Genomic DNA, 13,540 nt, shown 5'->3' on the forward strand with positions numbered 1-13,540 from the left:
GTCAACTGAGGACAAGCAGCGGAGGTGGAGGTTAACAACTGTGATCCCGGTTGTGATATAGAAAACAGCTGTTCATTTGACCGGCGTTGCAGTTACGTAACAATTTAAAGCCATCATTTCCCCTCGTCTAGGGTTAGAGTGATGTGAACCTTTCCATTAAAACATAAAATCAAAAAACATATACTCCTTTCTTTAGGTTTAAAACTTTTAGCTTTTACTGTATAGTTGAAGAAAAAAATGTACACCATCTAAACCTTGAATTTCTAGTTGAGTAGTTTATTATTATTATTGTGACTTAAATCTATTCCTGTACAATGAAATACAACTTCAACCTCAAGACGACAACATCGGTTGAAAAATACAGAGGGCTTTCTTTTTCACATTGATTAAACATCACTCCCTACCCTTCCTCAAAACTCTAACTAAAAACTGGACTTTATTAATATATACTTTTGTGAGTTTGTGTGTGTGTGTGCGCGCGCGCATATGTGTGAATGTGTGTAAGCATGTGTGCACATATGTATACAAGTGTAAGCTCTATGTCATTTACACACAACACTGTAAACTAACATACACTATTATACATGTGCTTGCACTGATTCTTGGGATTTGGTTGACTTCACGATTTAACACCACAAAAGAAGAAGGGAAAAAAAGAGTCTGAAAAGAAGAGGATCCTCTGGATGTTCTGAGGTTGTCAGTTTGGTAGAAAGCTCAGAGTTTATCGTTTTCCTTTCCCCCTTACCAGGCCTTCAAGCAGGGTGCGACGACTGGCGGCCAGCTCAATATCTAGCATGGCTGTCCTGATGGCTTGAACCAAGATGGGCTTTCTACACACAGCGAGCAGTGATGGGGGGGAGTTACAGCACCACCTCCTCCCACCTGTACACACCTTTCAGCATGGTAAGACGATGGTGAGGCAAGCAAGTGAGGAGGGCTCCATGAGTAACACAACAGTGTACAGCTGGGTTGCCTGAGAGCTAAAGGATGAAAACACACAGAACCAGAAGTGTGAGCCAGGGTGGAGGGGATTTGACTGTGGAGTGGACCACTCACCACTAGAGGGCAGGCAGGCGGGTGGAGGAGCCAGAGAGGGGTGGTTGGTTTATTTGTCATTCTGAGAACACTCAGAGATAATGGGCAACTGGGTTCGGTTCTGTTCCCAACCGGGTTGGTTGATCAATCAGTCAATCCTCCCCTGATCGGAAGAGTCAATCAAGACATCAGTCTTGTCTCTTTAAGCTATGAGGGGGGGCTTCACAAACCCCAAAACACAAACGGTGAGAACAAATGGAAATAAAAAGAAGAAAACACGGAGGGAGGGGGGGTTGGAGGGGGAGGCCGGTCAGGGCAGGCGTAGTCTTCTTCACAAGTAGACGCGCCTTAGATCTCCTGGCGATGTGATGGTGTTGCATTGTGGGCACAGTTTCTTATTTCCCTGTGGGAGAGAAAGAGAGAAAAAGGTCATTGTTTAGGTCACAATATGAGCAGTTAAAGGTTTGAGTAAAACAGAGAATGCTTGTCAAACAACCCTGGTGAAATGCGGTACTTAAACTGACTGACAGTACAGAAATAGTCCTGTAATAGATCAAAACAACCACATCAGTAAAGAACAGGTATAAAACCACATAAAAGAGTAGCTAACCAAACTATACTGGCATGCAGCCCACATCCAGCCACAGAGTGTAGAGACCTATGCATGCATCCCGCCAGTCAGACAGACAGCCTACATTGGAGCACGTGAATCATTAAAGCCTGCTCATCATCCTGTTCCAGGACTCCTGCTCTGTTCTGTTCTGCAACTTTGAATCACTGCCATCTCCTATAAAGCCGTGTTGTGTGGGTGTAATTAAAAAGGCAGCGGGTGCAGAAGCTGAGAACAGGGCAAGGTAAGCTGTGTGGTCTCCTCGCGCTGTGCCAAAATAGGTGGTGGTGGTTAGAGAATGGTGGAAACCTGGTAAACAAGATTTACTAGGATTTACCATCCAAAACCACTCCCCTTCCCCGGGATAAATAACTGCAAGAAACCGGTAAATTATAATAAATGATTTATATGAACAGCATGGCGTGAAATGGAACTGTTAAATTATTTGCGCTGTCTAACTCTGGATCTCAAGATGGAGCCCATTTCACAATGCATGTAGACCTACAGTATCATCTCATCATGGTAACTGATTTTATTGTGACAGCTAGGCCTATGATACAGTAATATAAAGACAAAATGCGGGTCTAATTTACCCATCTCTATCTGTCTTTCTGGGGTCACCTTGTTTTTTTTAACAAGGCACACCTGTTAATTGAAATGCATTCCAGGTGACTACCTCATGAAGCTGGTTGAGAGAATGCCAAGAGTGTGAAAAGCTGTCAAGGCAAAGGGTGGCTACTTTGAAGAACCTCAAATATAAAATATATTTTGATTTGTTTAACACTTTTCTGGTTACTACATGATTCCATATGTGATATTTCATAGTGTTGATGTCTTCACTATTATTATACAATGTAGAGAATAGTAAAAATAAAGAAAAACTCTGGAATTAGTAGGTGTGTCCAAACTTTTGACCTGTACTGTAGAAAATAAAATAAAATTTGCTAGCCTATACTTGTAACTATGTAGGCTGCATTTGCTGCACCAGAATCACATGTTCTCTTCTGATTTATCATGGCTTGAACGATATGCGTAATTCTAGTCCAAATAATACAATACTGTAATACAGTTCACACTCAAAAAGATCAGTCTACTGGAGCTAGTTTCATGTATTTACGATAGAGAGCATATAGCTAGCTACACCTATGGGCTTTTATCTTTTTCTGTCGTGGGTAATGTGCAGTAGCCTATCATATATGTATTGGATAACGGCACAATCATTTGAGCTTTTTTAGGCTTGGGCTCATTAACTGTCATTAACGTAGGGATCATAAAATGTATTTAATACATGACTCATCAGGCTCAGGTAGCATCAGGTTTGAATTTTCAAGCTGATCAAAGCTCTAGTCAAATCCATATACACTGCTCAAAAAAATAAAGGGAACACTAAAATAACACATCCTAGATCTGAATGAATTAAATACTTTTTTCTTTACATAGTTGAATGTGCTGACAACAAAATCACACAAAAATGATCAATGGAAATCAAATGTATCAATCCATGGAGGTCTGGATTTGGAGTCACCCTCAAAATCAAAGTGGAAAACCACCCTACAGGCTGATCCAACTTTGATGTAATGTCCTTAAAACAAGTCAAAATGAGGTTCAGTAGTGTGTGTGGCATCCACGTGCCTGTATAAACTCCCTACAACGCCTGGGCATGCTCCTGATGAGATGCGGGATGGTCTCCTGAGGGATCTCCTCCCAGACCTGGACTAAAGCATCCGCCAACTCCTGGACAGTCTGTGGTGCAACGTGACGTCGGTGGATGGAGCGAGACATGATGTCCCAGATGTGCTCAATTGGATTCAGGTCTGGGGAATGGGCGTGCCAGTCCATAGCATCAATGCCTTCCTCTTGCAGGAACTGCTGACACACTCCAGCCACATGAGGTCTAGCATTGTCTTGCATTAGGAGGAACCCAGGGCCAACCGCACCAGCATATGGTCTCACAAGGGGTCTGAGGATCTCATCTCGGTACCTAATGGCAGTCAGGCTGCCTCTGGCGGACTGTGCGGCCCCCCAAAGAAATGCCACCCCACACCATGACTGACCCACCGCCAAACCGGTCATGCTGGAGGATGTTGCAGGCAGTAGAACGTTCTCCACGGCGTCTCCAGACTGTCACGTCTGTCACATGCTCAGTGTGAACCTGCTTTCATCTGTGAAGAGTACAGGGCGCCAGTGGCAAATTTGCCAATCTTGGTGTTCTCTGGCAAATGCCAAACGTCCTGCACGGTGTTGGGCTGTAAGCACAACCCCCACCTGTGGACGTCGGGCCCTCATATCACTCACATGGAGTCTGTTTCTGACCGTTTGAGCAGACACATGCACATTTGTGGCCCGCTGGAAGTCATTTTGCAGGGCTCTGGCAGTGCTCCTCCTGCTCCTCCTTGCACAAAGGCGGAGGTAGCGGTCCTGCTGCTGGGTTGTTGCCCTCTTACGGCCTCCTCCATGTCTCCTGATGTACTGGCCTGTCTCCTGGTAGCGCCTCCATGCTCTGGACACTACGCTGACAGACACAGCAAACCTTCTTGCCACAGCTCGCATTGATGTGCCATCCTGGATGAGTTGCACTACCTGAGACACTTGTCTGGGTTGTAGACGCCGTCTCATGCTACCACTAGAGTGAGAGCACCGCCAGCATTCAAAAGTAACCAAAACATCAGCCAGGAAGCATAGGAACTGAGAAGTGGTCTGTGGTCACCACCTGCAGAACCACTCCTTTATTGGGGGTGTCTTGCTAATTGCCTATAATTCCCACCTGTTGTCTATTCCATTTGCACAACAGCATGTGAAATTTATTGTCAATCAGTGTTGCTTCCTAAGTGGACAGTTTGATTTCACAGAAGTGTGATTGACTTGGAGTTACATTGTGTTGTTTAAGTGTTCCCTTTATTTGTTTGAGCAGTGTATATTAATATGCTTTATAATGCTTTTGAATGACACTTCCGGTTTTTGGAGGTAAACTGAAAAGTGATTTATTCTCGGGATGGAACATTTGTAACGGGAATATATTCAACCCTAGTGGTGGTGCCCTGTGTGGGTGGGGGAGAGAGACGGGTGTGGGCATCTGCCGCGGCAGAGCTGCTACGCAACCTAACAATATGCAAAGTGCCAAGCATAGTCTCTACCTGAACACTCACTCTGCATCAGCCCTGGGTTCAAATATAATTTTCTTTCAAATGCTTTGAGAGTTTGATTGAGCCTGCCAAATTTCATCTAGCTGAATCTCTCACCCTACAAGGGCTGACACCAGCTCAAACACAAAAGATATGGGACATACCTGCTGTCACTGAACTCTCACGGGTCTCCTGTCACTGACCCATTAACAGGAAGGAGGGGTACGGGGAAAGTTACTGGAACCACACTGATGTGTGAGGAAGAGGTGTAGCCTACTACCTGTGTGTGTGCTCCGAGCATGAGTTAACTTCCAGCACACTGGGACCTGTGGATGTAGAGTGACAGCTACTAGCTGACTGACCTAAGATCTATCTGGAATGAACCCAGGTGATCTAGACTGACCTGAGATCTATCTGGAATGAACCCAGGTGATCTAGACTGACCTGAGATCTATCTGGAATGAACCCAGGTGATCTAGACTGACCTGAGATCTATCTGGAATGAACCCAGGTGATCTAGACTGACCTGAGATCTATCTGGAATGAACCCAGGTGATCTAGACTGACCTGAGATCTATCTGGAATGAACCCAGGTGATCTAGACTGACCTGAGATCTATCTGGAATGAACCCAGGTGATCTAGACTGACCTGAGATCTATCTGGAATGAACCCAGGGGATCTAGACTGACCTGAGATCTATCTGGAATGAACCCAGGGGATCTAGACTGACCTGAGATCTATCTGGAATGAACCCAGGTGATCTAGACTGACCTGAGATCTATCTGGAATGAACCCAGGTGATCTAGACTGACCTGAGATCTATCTGGAATGAACCCAGGTGATCTAGACTGACCTGAGATCTATCTGGAATGAACCCAGGTGATCTAGACTGACCTGAGATCTATCTGGAATGAACCCAGGTGATCTAGACTGACCTGAGATCTATCTGGAATGAACCCAGGTGATCTAGACTGACCTGAGATCTATCTGGAATGAACCCAGGTGATCTAGACTGACCTGAGATCTATCTGGAATGAACCCAGGTGATCTAGACTGACCTGAGATCTATCTGGAATGAACCCAGGTGATCTAGACTGACCTGAGATCTATCTGGAATGAACCCAGGGGATCTAGACTGACCTGAGATCTATCTGGAATGAACCCAGGTGATCTAGACTGACCTGAGATCTATCTGGAATGAACCCAGGTGATCTAGACTGACCTGAGATCTATCTGGAATGAACCCAGGGGATCTAGACTGACCTGAGATCTATCTGGAATGAACCCAGGTGATCTAGACTGACCTGAGATCTATCTGGAATGAACCCAGGTGATCTAGACTGACCTGAGATCTATCTGGAATGAACCCAGGTGATCTAGACTGACCTGAGATCTATCTGGAATGAACCCAGGTGATCTAGACTGACATGAGATCTATCTGGAATGAATGCAGAGGGCAAATCGTTTGAGTTACTGGACTAGGGGGCAGAGTTCATACACTGAGCCCTGACACACTCATGTGGTGGGCTGGGTTTGCCCTGTGTGTGTGTGTATGTAAGTACACAGTGTTACATCTTTCCTCAAGACATTCAGCTGTTGGCAAACAGTGGAGTCTCCATGCTGCCAGAACCAGGAGTCAAGGGGGCCTGGACAACTCTCCCACCGAGAGTCAGGGGGGCCTGGACAACTCTCCCACCGAGAGTCAAGGGGGCCTGGACAACTCTCCCACCGAGAGTCAAGGGGGCCTGGACAACTCTCCCACCGAGAGTCAAGGGGGCCTGGACAACTCTCCCACCGAGAGTCAAGGGGGCCTGGACAACTCTCCCACCGAGAGTCAAGGGGGCCTGGACAACTCTCCCACCGAGAGTCAAGGGGGCCTGGACAACTCTCCCACCGAGAGTCAAGGGGGCCTGGACAACTCTCCCACCGAGAGTCAAGGGGGCCTGGACAACTCTCCCACCGAGAGTCAAGGGGCAGCTGGGGGGCCCGGGTAGCCCTGGACAGCTCTCTCCCCCTGGTGCAAAGAGGATTTGTGGCTCCCAACAGGTCTGCTCATGTGTAGACCAATGATGACCAGGCTAAGTAGAGGGGCGGAGGGGCCTTGAGTGGAGTTGGTCTCCGTAACAGTAACACGCACTCAGAGAAACTGTTAGGGAGTCTTGGACCAAGCCCAAACTGATAAGCTCTCTTGTTATGTCTTAACAGCCTTCAGGTTGATTTCAAAAGTGAATAAAGATCGCTCTGAACTTTTAAATTAGTGCCTAACCACCTTGCAGACAGACAGACGAGCTACCATACCGTATCGTCTTTGTATATTGTTGTACACCTCACCCAGACTGCTTGAATTTCCACTAAGAACCCCCCCCCTCCTCCACCCTGGCTCCAATGAGAACCAGGTTCTCCATCTCTCCCCTCTTTACACAAAGAAATTACGGCCTTTCTTGCATTTCTTCATATAAAATAAAGGAGTTACCTGATCTTAATGAGCCTGGTGTACGGTGTGGGCTTCTCACATTGCACACCAGCTGCCGCGCTCTATTAAATCCCCCCAAAAATGCCCGACGGTAACTAGATTACATGCATTTACTTTGATCAAGACGCGGGGAGCCCTGCCGCGCAACGCTTTTATTGCTGTCTTCGGGCAACATTTTAATACCCACATTAGGAACAAGCTGCTGCAGCAGGCACACATTTCTTAACCAACCCTCCGTGGTCCCCTTCTCAGCCCTTCTTCCTCCACCGCCTTTGTCTTTCACACACAGGGCTTTGTGATAATAAAAAAAACACAGCAGCGGATTTAATATATTGTATATTGGTGAAGGAGAGAGGAGGGCTAAACTGTGGCTGGGAAGCATTTTCTTATGAATTGCTTCCGTGTGTAGAAGAAGCAAAACGTGTTAGTGGACAACACCATCCGTTTTCCTGGTGAGAGAGAGCAGCTAAAAACAGGAGAGGAGGAGAGAGCAGAGGTCATAGTGCATCAGGAACAACAAATGCTCCCAAAAACAAAGGCTACAGCAGTGGTCCTGGAGGTTTCTCTGCCTGGCTGGGCATACCGTACTGGGCCCGCTTTCCCAAGAGCATCTTAAGGCTAAGTTCATCGTCAGAACCTTCATAGGAACATCGTTAAATCTCTGAGCGGTTTTCCAAAACCATCGTTATTAAAGTTTTAGTTGAAAACGCTGGTTATTTAGCGCTTGGCCCAGACCAGTTAAGAACAGCTCAGTGTGTTTTTAGATGCCTTTTCACTCTCCCACGTCACTTCATACACAGAACATCTCCACTAAACATACAATCAAGCTGTTTACTATCTCTCTGGAACTGACGATAACTTGGAAACGAAGTTGACTACAAATACAACGTTGCCAATGTCTTTGCAATTGCGCAAGCGAAGGCTAAAAAGAGGAAAACCGAGATGAACGTATAAAAAAAAAAAAAAAAAAAATTGGCCTGAAGGCTACATAGGCCTTTATATTTAAAATCATTTTGAAATAAATGTCATGTTCAGACAATTAGTTTTATTGTAGGCTAAACTGTCTTGAATTTGCTTCAATATATTTCAATAATGTGCCAAATTAATCTGATTTAGTGCATTATTATAGGGTAAGCATTAGAACAAGCTACATGACTATTTGCAGCTGTAGGTGGTAATATCTCTAGGAGCTGATCCGTCATCAGTATTGTGGAATAATTAGAATGTTAAAGGTAAGATTTGAATGGAGAAAGCTGATCTGAGAGCAGCACTCTCTTTCGATCCCAACAGTATCAACTCATGCTCCAACAACGCACTTAGCGACCATTCTCTCTACGTGGTGTTTTGGGAAACTCATGTTACATCTTCAGCTGTTGTAGGAAAGACGCATCGTTAAAAAACACTCGTAAGCCTAAGTTCCACTGCTATTGGGAAACCGGGCACTGCACAATAAAGGTTGAGGAGACCTGCCCAGGGGTTAGGTAACCACCGATTTCAGGGGGACCATTTTATGTTACCATGTTCCTGTCGTAATGTACCAGAGAGCGAGAGAGAGTTCAGTCACTATGAAACCAGTGGCTGTAATGTGATGAAGTAGTGTTGCCATGCAACAGCAGTGTTGTGATGTGTTGTGGAGGCTGGGTTGGCATTGGGTTCTCACCAGAGTCCTGAGCCAGCATTCCTCACAGTGGACGTGCCAGCACTGGATGGAGGTGAGGGGCATCGTGTACGAGTCCTGCCACATAGGGGGGAGAGAGCGAAAGAGAGCATTAATATAAAGAGGTTAAAGGAGAACTGTGTGGACTGACACAAATAGACAAACGCTGGTCGCAGGCACACACGGTACAACACTGGACAGGCCCTGACGAACGACGCCACCAAACCAAAGCACAGGCATGGAAGAGGGGGGTGGCCAGCCCAGCCGGGTGAGAGGGCAGGCAGGCAGAGGGGCGAGGGAGGGTGGGTAGGAAGGGAGCACAGAGAGCCTTACCCTCCGGAGCGGGAGCAGCCGTTTAATCCCGCCGCCGGCCATAACGTAGCCTCTATACAAACAGTAAATGCTGAGCGGGGGGAGGGGCTTTGAACAGCTCTCAGCAACCCGCCTCTCATTGGGCGCTGTTACCGCGAGGGCCCGCCCCGATTGGCCCAGATTCTTGTCTTCAGCCCTGTCTGTTTGGAATCTCTTCCTCTGTAGGGAAGTACAGAGGGGGCACCGCTGAGCACTAGAATGTGGCGGACTACAAAGCATGGAAAGAAACAGGTACGGACGCACTGGACACCGACACATGCATTCAAACACAACCTGGGCGGCACTAGGCACTGGAGAGAAAGACCCACTAAAGTTTCTGTTGCAGCTCGTGTGATGTGTTTGAGACTTGTAGCAGGCTCTGAGCAAAATAATCAGCACCATGTACCATGTCCAACACATGTCATAGATTATCATATTACAAGCCAGAACGTTGTTTCTATGAAATGCATTGAAACAGAACAGAGAACACTGAACGTGAAGATGATGTGATGTGAAATCCAATGCATCCATTTAGTGCCCAGTTCCTTAAAGCAACAGCAGGTGGTGGTAGAGATCCATTGATAAGGACTCAGTCTGCCTGTATGGTTCTTTAACAAGTGTTCAGAGAACACAAACAGATTGCAAAACAAACTCCTGCAGAGAAAGATACTCAACTCTACTGCCTTACAAGCACACAACATTTTGTCTTTCAAAATGAGTGATGAGGTGTTAGCAGTCAAATATGACTCTTCACCACCTTGGCTGGTGGGTTAGACTTTCAGGTTATTGCAGAGGCTATTTCCTCACCCATCTTTAAAAAAAATAAAATCAAAATCCCGTCAACAAGCAGCCGTGTTCGTCAGAGCAGAAGAGGAAAAGCGTCTTCACTCCTCAGCCTGGCTGAGTGAGATTTGTGACGGGAGGAGACGACAGCAATGACAAATGAGCTTTACGGTGGTCGCTGGAGGGCAGGAGTGATCAATATGCATCTCTTCCCCTCTCCTCTCCGTCACCCCGGGGCTGGGACGACCTTTAGGAGGGACAGGCGTCAGTAATTGCTTGCTTTTCACAGAGTCAAGAGTCGTGGGGCCCGGGCAAGGGAGAAGGAGAAGGAGCTGCCAAAGCTGAGGAATCTGGCTTCTTCACTCTTCACTCATTCTCAAGGTGAGACTAGAAGATGGCGGGGTGGGGGTGTGTGTGGCTATGAGTGACAATGGAGGAAGTACAACCACAACACACACTCACACTTAGGAAAGGGTTGCTCAGGTATGTGGTGTTCTGTTCTTAATCCATGTTGTCTGATTCTCTCACATAGACCAGGGGGAGCGGATGGCCGAGCAGTCATTTGGGACAGGACAGAATCAAATCTCCAGGAACCGGATGCATTGATGGATGTCAAATCACCATGGTGACATCAATAACCAAAGACAGAAGTTTGCTTATTGATCCCCACCAAATGATAATGAACCATCAGTTGAAATGGTCAGAAAACCCCTCAAAGCTGCCGGATGGTAATAAGCCATCCTGCAGCTGGGGATTCAGAGCTATATGACAGTTGGTGCAACAGAATCTCTCTGACACACACACACAATCAATCAGGTGGAGGAGAGATGGCTGACTTTCAGGCCATGCAGGAATCACTTCAACCACCAGACAATATGTCAATACAAAGCCCATGCCTGTAAACTGCAACGCTGCATCCTAAATGGTACCCCATATACCCTATGGGCCCTAGTCAAAAGTAGTGCACTATATAGGGAATAGAGTGTCAATTAGGGCCCTACTCAAAAGAAGTGCACTATATAGGGGCTAAGGTGTTATTTGTGACACAACCAAAAGTTGTTTAACTAGTGGCTGGGCAGGTTGCCTGGGTTCAAACACTCTGATATGGCAAACATGCTTAGAGGCTGAGAGAAAAGCACACGGATGGACAGAGAGAAGGTAAAGGACTAAGTTGGTTGCTTACCATGCAGATGAGACACTTATATCTGTCCCCTCGAAGGATCTGTTTCTCCAGTTCCCGGATACGAGCCTTTAGTGCTTCAAACGTGGTGGCTTTCGAGCCCTCTGTGATCCTGCAACAAACGGGAAGAGGCTTGGGTCAGGTCACAGTGACACTCAAAGAGAAAGGATGCTCACCATTACATCACAGAATCCCTTGTTTTGTCTCTATGGTAGCAGCACTGCAGGAATCCAGAGGCCAAGGTATTTGTTGGCCATTTTAATACGTAATCACTCTTAATCTTCTTCCTCAGTCCCAGGATCTGATTGCTTTGAGAGTTATTTCTCGCTGGCAAGCTTTATATTCAGTCCTTCCTTGTCAGGACACTGAGCTGTCTTTATACTGTACATGACACATCCCCATTTAACATCTGTCTATCGGTCTGTATCCTCCCAGGTCCTATCCCTACACTGACTGACCCAGGATGTACAGCTCCCTCCCCTCCTCACCTCTCAGGCCCTCCACTAAATATCCCCTGATTAATGCCCCTGCCTGGAGAATGTACGTTTAACACTGTCCTGCAGCATATGAACGAGCAATAACTAAGTCAATATGTCCGCCAGTGATTGGCCGGGACACGGCGCTGGCCAGATGTTTATGGTGATCCGCTCATTTTCCAGCCAGATGGAGCGCTGATCTACAGTATTGATTTACCATTGGACCAGCTCTCAGCGGGAGACACGCAGCAAGGCACAGCGCTCCCCCACTCCGATTACTGGCCAGTCGGAGGGCCCAGTGCCTTGGCTATCTATAGCTTCATTTATTATACTACTGGCCCTGTGTGGTTCTTCAATGAGGAGTGGATTGCCCTGAGGAACACAGAGACAGTACAGGAGTTGTGCTAGACTGACCACTGTCAACACAACGTAGTTCAACTTACCTAGCCCGATAGCTACACTGAATAAAGCATTGTTTTTGTCTTTAGATATACACACACCAATGCTGTTTTCTCATCGGAAGGTAGCATCATTTGAGTTGAGCTGAATGTGACTTCAAGAGCTTAAAATGTTCCTATGTCTGGTGTTAGTCCATTACAAGACACTTGTGACTCGAGTCAACTTGAAACTCTTGTTTGACTGGACAGAGACCTTGGCAAAGGATAGCCAGAGAAGAGAGAGACCAGGCCAGTCATTCTCTCCTGTGACTCCAATCTGCAACACCATGGCCATAAAGCTTTAAAATCTCCTCTTATTAGCAGGGCGCTTGTAAAAAGGCATTTAGCCTTGATTAGCGTGCTTGCTTATAAAGAAGGCCCAGTAGCGGTGTCCTCCGTAGCCTGGTGTTTTCCCTTTAACAGCATCATAAATCCCTGTGGTGGTTTACTCAACCAACACTGTCATTGGGCGGCACTGAGTAAAACTTTTCCCTATAAAAGAACAACCCTCGTCTCCTCTCTCGCTCTCAGGCACAACGTGGTTTGACGATGAATATTAATTTAGCCGGTGATTTATAAGAAACCACATTCTAAAAGTTACTTAATTCCCTCGTGCAATAAAAGGGGGTTTTAGTCTTTCTTTATGTAGAGGCCTGAGCCGTTGGCGCGATGGATGGCCGATAGAATGTGGGTTTTTGTGTGCCCCTAGTTTACTACACTCTAGGCAGAAGGGACTGGATGATCTCACTGGGATGAAAATAATCAACCATTTGACGATTGTATCAGGTGGGCCAGCCCCAACCCAACCCCAGCCAGACAGGCCAGCTGGACACCAGGCATTAGCAAACTGGATTGTACCATCTATTAGTATCTATATACCACTTTCCCCAAACAGTGCCTCCAGAAAGTACTCACATCCCTTTACTTTTTCCAAATTTTGTTGTGTCACAAAGTGGGATTCAAAGTGATTTAATGCAACTATTTTTTGTCCACATTCTACACAATTTATGTAAAAACGTTTTTTTTAAAATTTTTTTATACATTCTATTAAAAAATAAAACATCTTCATTAAATAAGTATTCAACCCCCGGAGTCAATACATGTTAGAATCACCTTTGGCAGTGATGACAGCTATGTGTCTTTCTGGGTTAGTCTCTAAGAGCTTTGCACAACTGGATTGTACAATATTTGCACATTATTCTGGAAATTCTTCAAGCTCTGTCAAGTTGGTTGTTGATCATTGCTAGACAGCCATTTTCACGTCGTGCCAAAGATTTTAAGATGTTTTAAGTCAAAACTGTAACTAGACCACTCAGGAACATTCAATGTCATCTTGGTAAGCAACTCCAGTGTATATTGGGCAGTATCCATATTTTCATATCGTCATACTGTTTCAGAACCATACTGGGGTATAC

General features: G+C 46.1%; 1 protein-coding gene across 7 annotated transcripts in view; it reads right to left on the bottom strand.

Moving 5' to 3' along the window:
- Positions 1-255: 255 nt before the first annotated feature.
- The window catches only part of LOC129824037 (E3 ubiquitin-protein ligase RNF220-like), a 184,150-nt gene continuing 170,865 nt past the window's right edge, over positions 256-13,540 (bottom strand). For 4 of the 7 annotated variants that reach the window (XM_055883310.1, XM_055883312.1, XM_055883311.1 and 1 more), the window contains 4 exons: positions 11,216-11,324; positions 9,232-9,429; positions 8,902-8,976; positions 256-1,438 (listed from right to left, as the gene is read on the bottom strand). In XM_055883310.1, coding sequence (XP_055739285.1) covers positions 1,367-1,438; positions 8,902-8,976; positions 9,232-9,429; positions 11,216-11,324 — 454 coding nt within the window. In that variant the 3' untranslated portion in view covers positions 256-1,366. The remainder of the gene's footprint in view (positions 1,439-8,901; positions 8,977-9,231; positions 9,430-11,215; positions 11,325-13,540) is intronic. The other 3 variants (XM_055883314.1, XM_055883316.1, XM_055883317.1) reach the window with 1 other exon arrangement.

The sequence above is a fragment of the Salvelinus fontinalis genome, chromosome 26 (assembly GCF_029448725.1).
Source record: "Salvelinus fontinalis isolate EN_2023a chromosome 26, ASM2944872v1, whole genome shotgun sequence".
NCBI lineage: Eukaryota > Metazoa > Chordata > Actinopteri > Salmoniformes > Salmonidae > Salvelinus > Salvelinus fontinalis.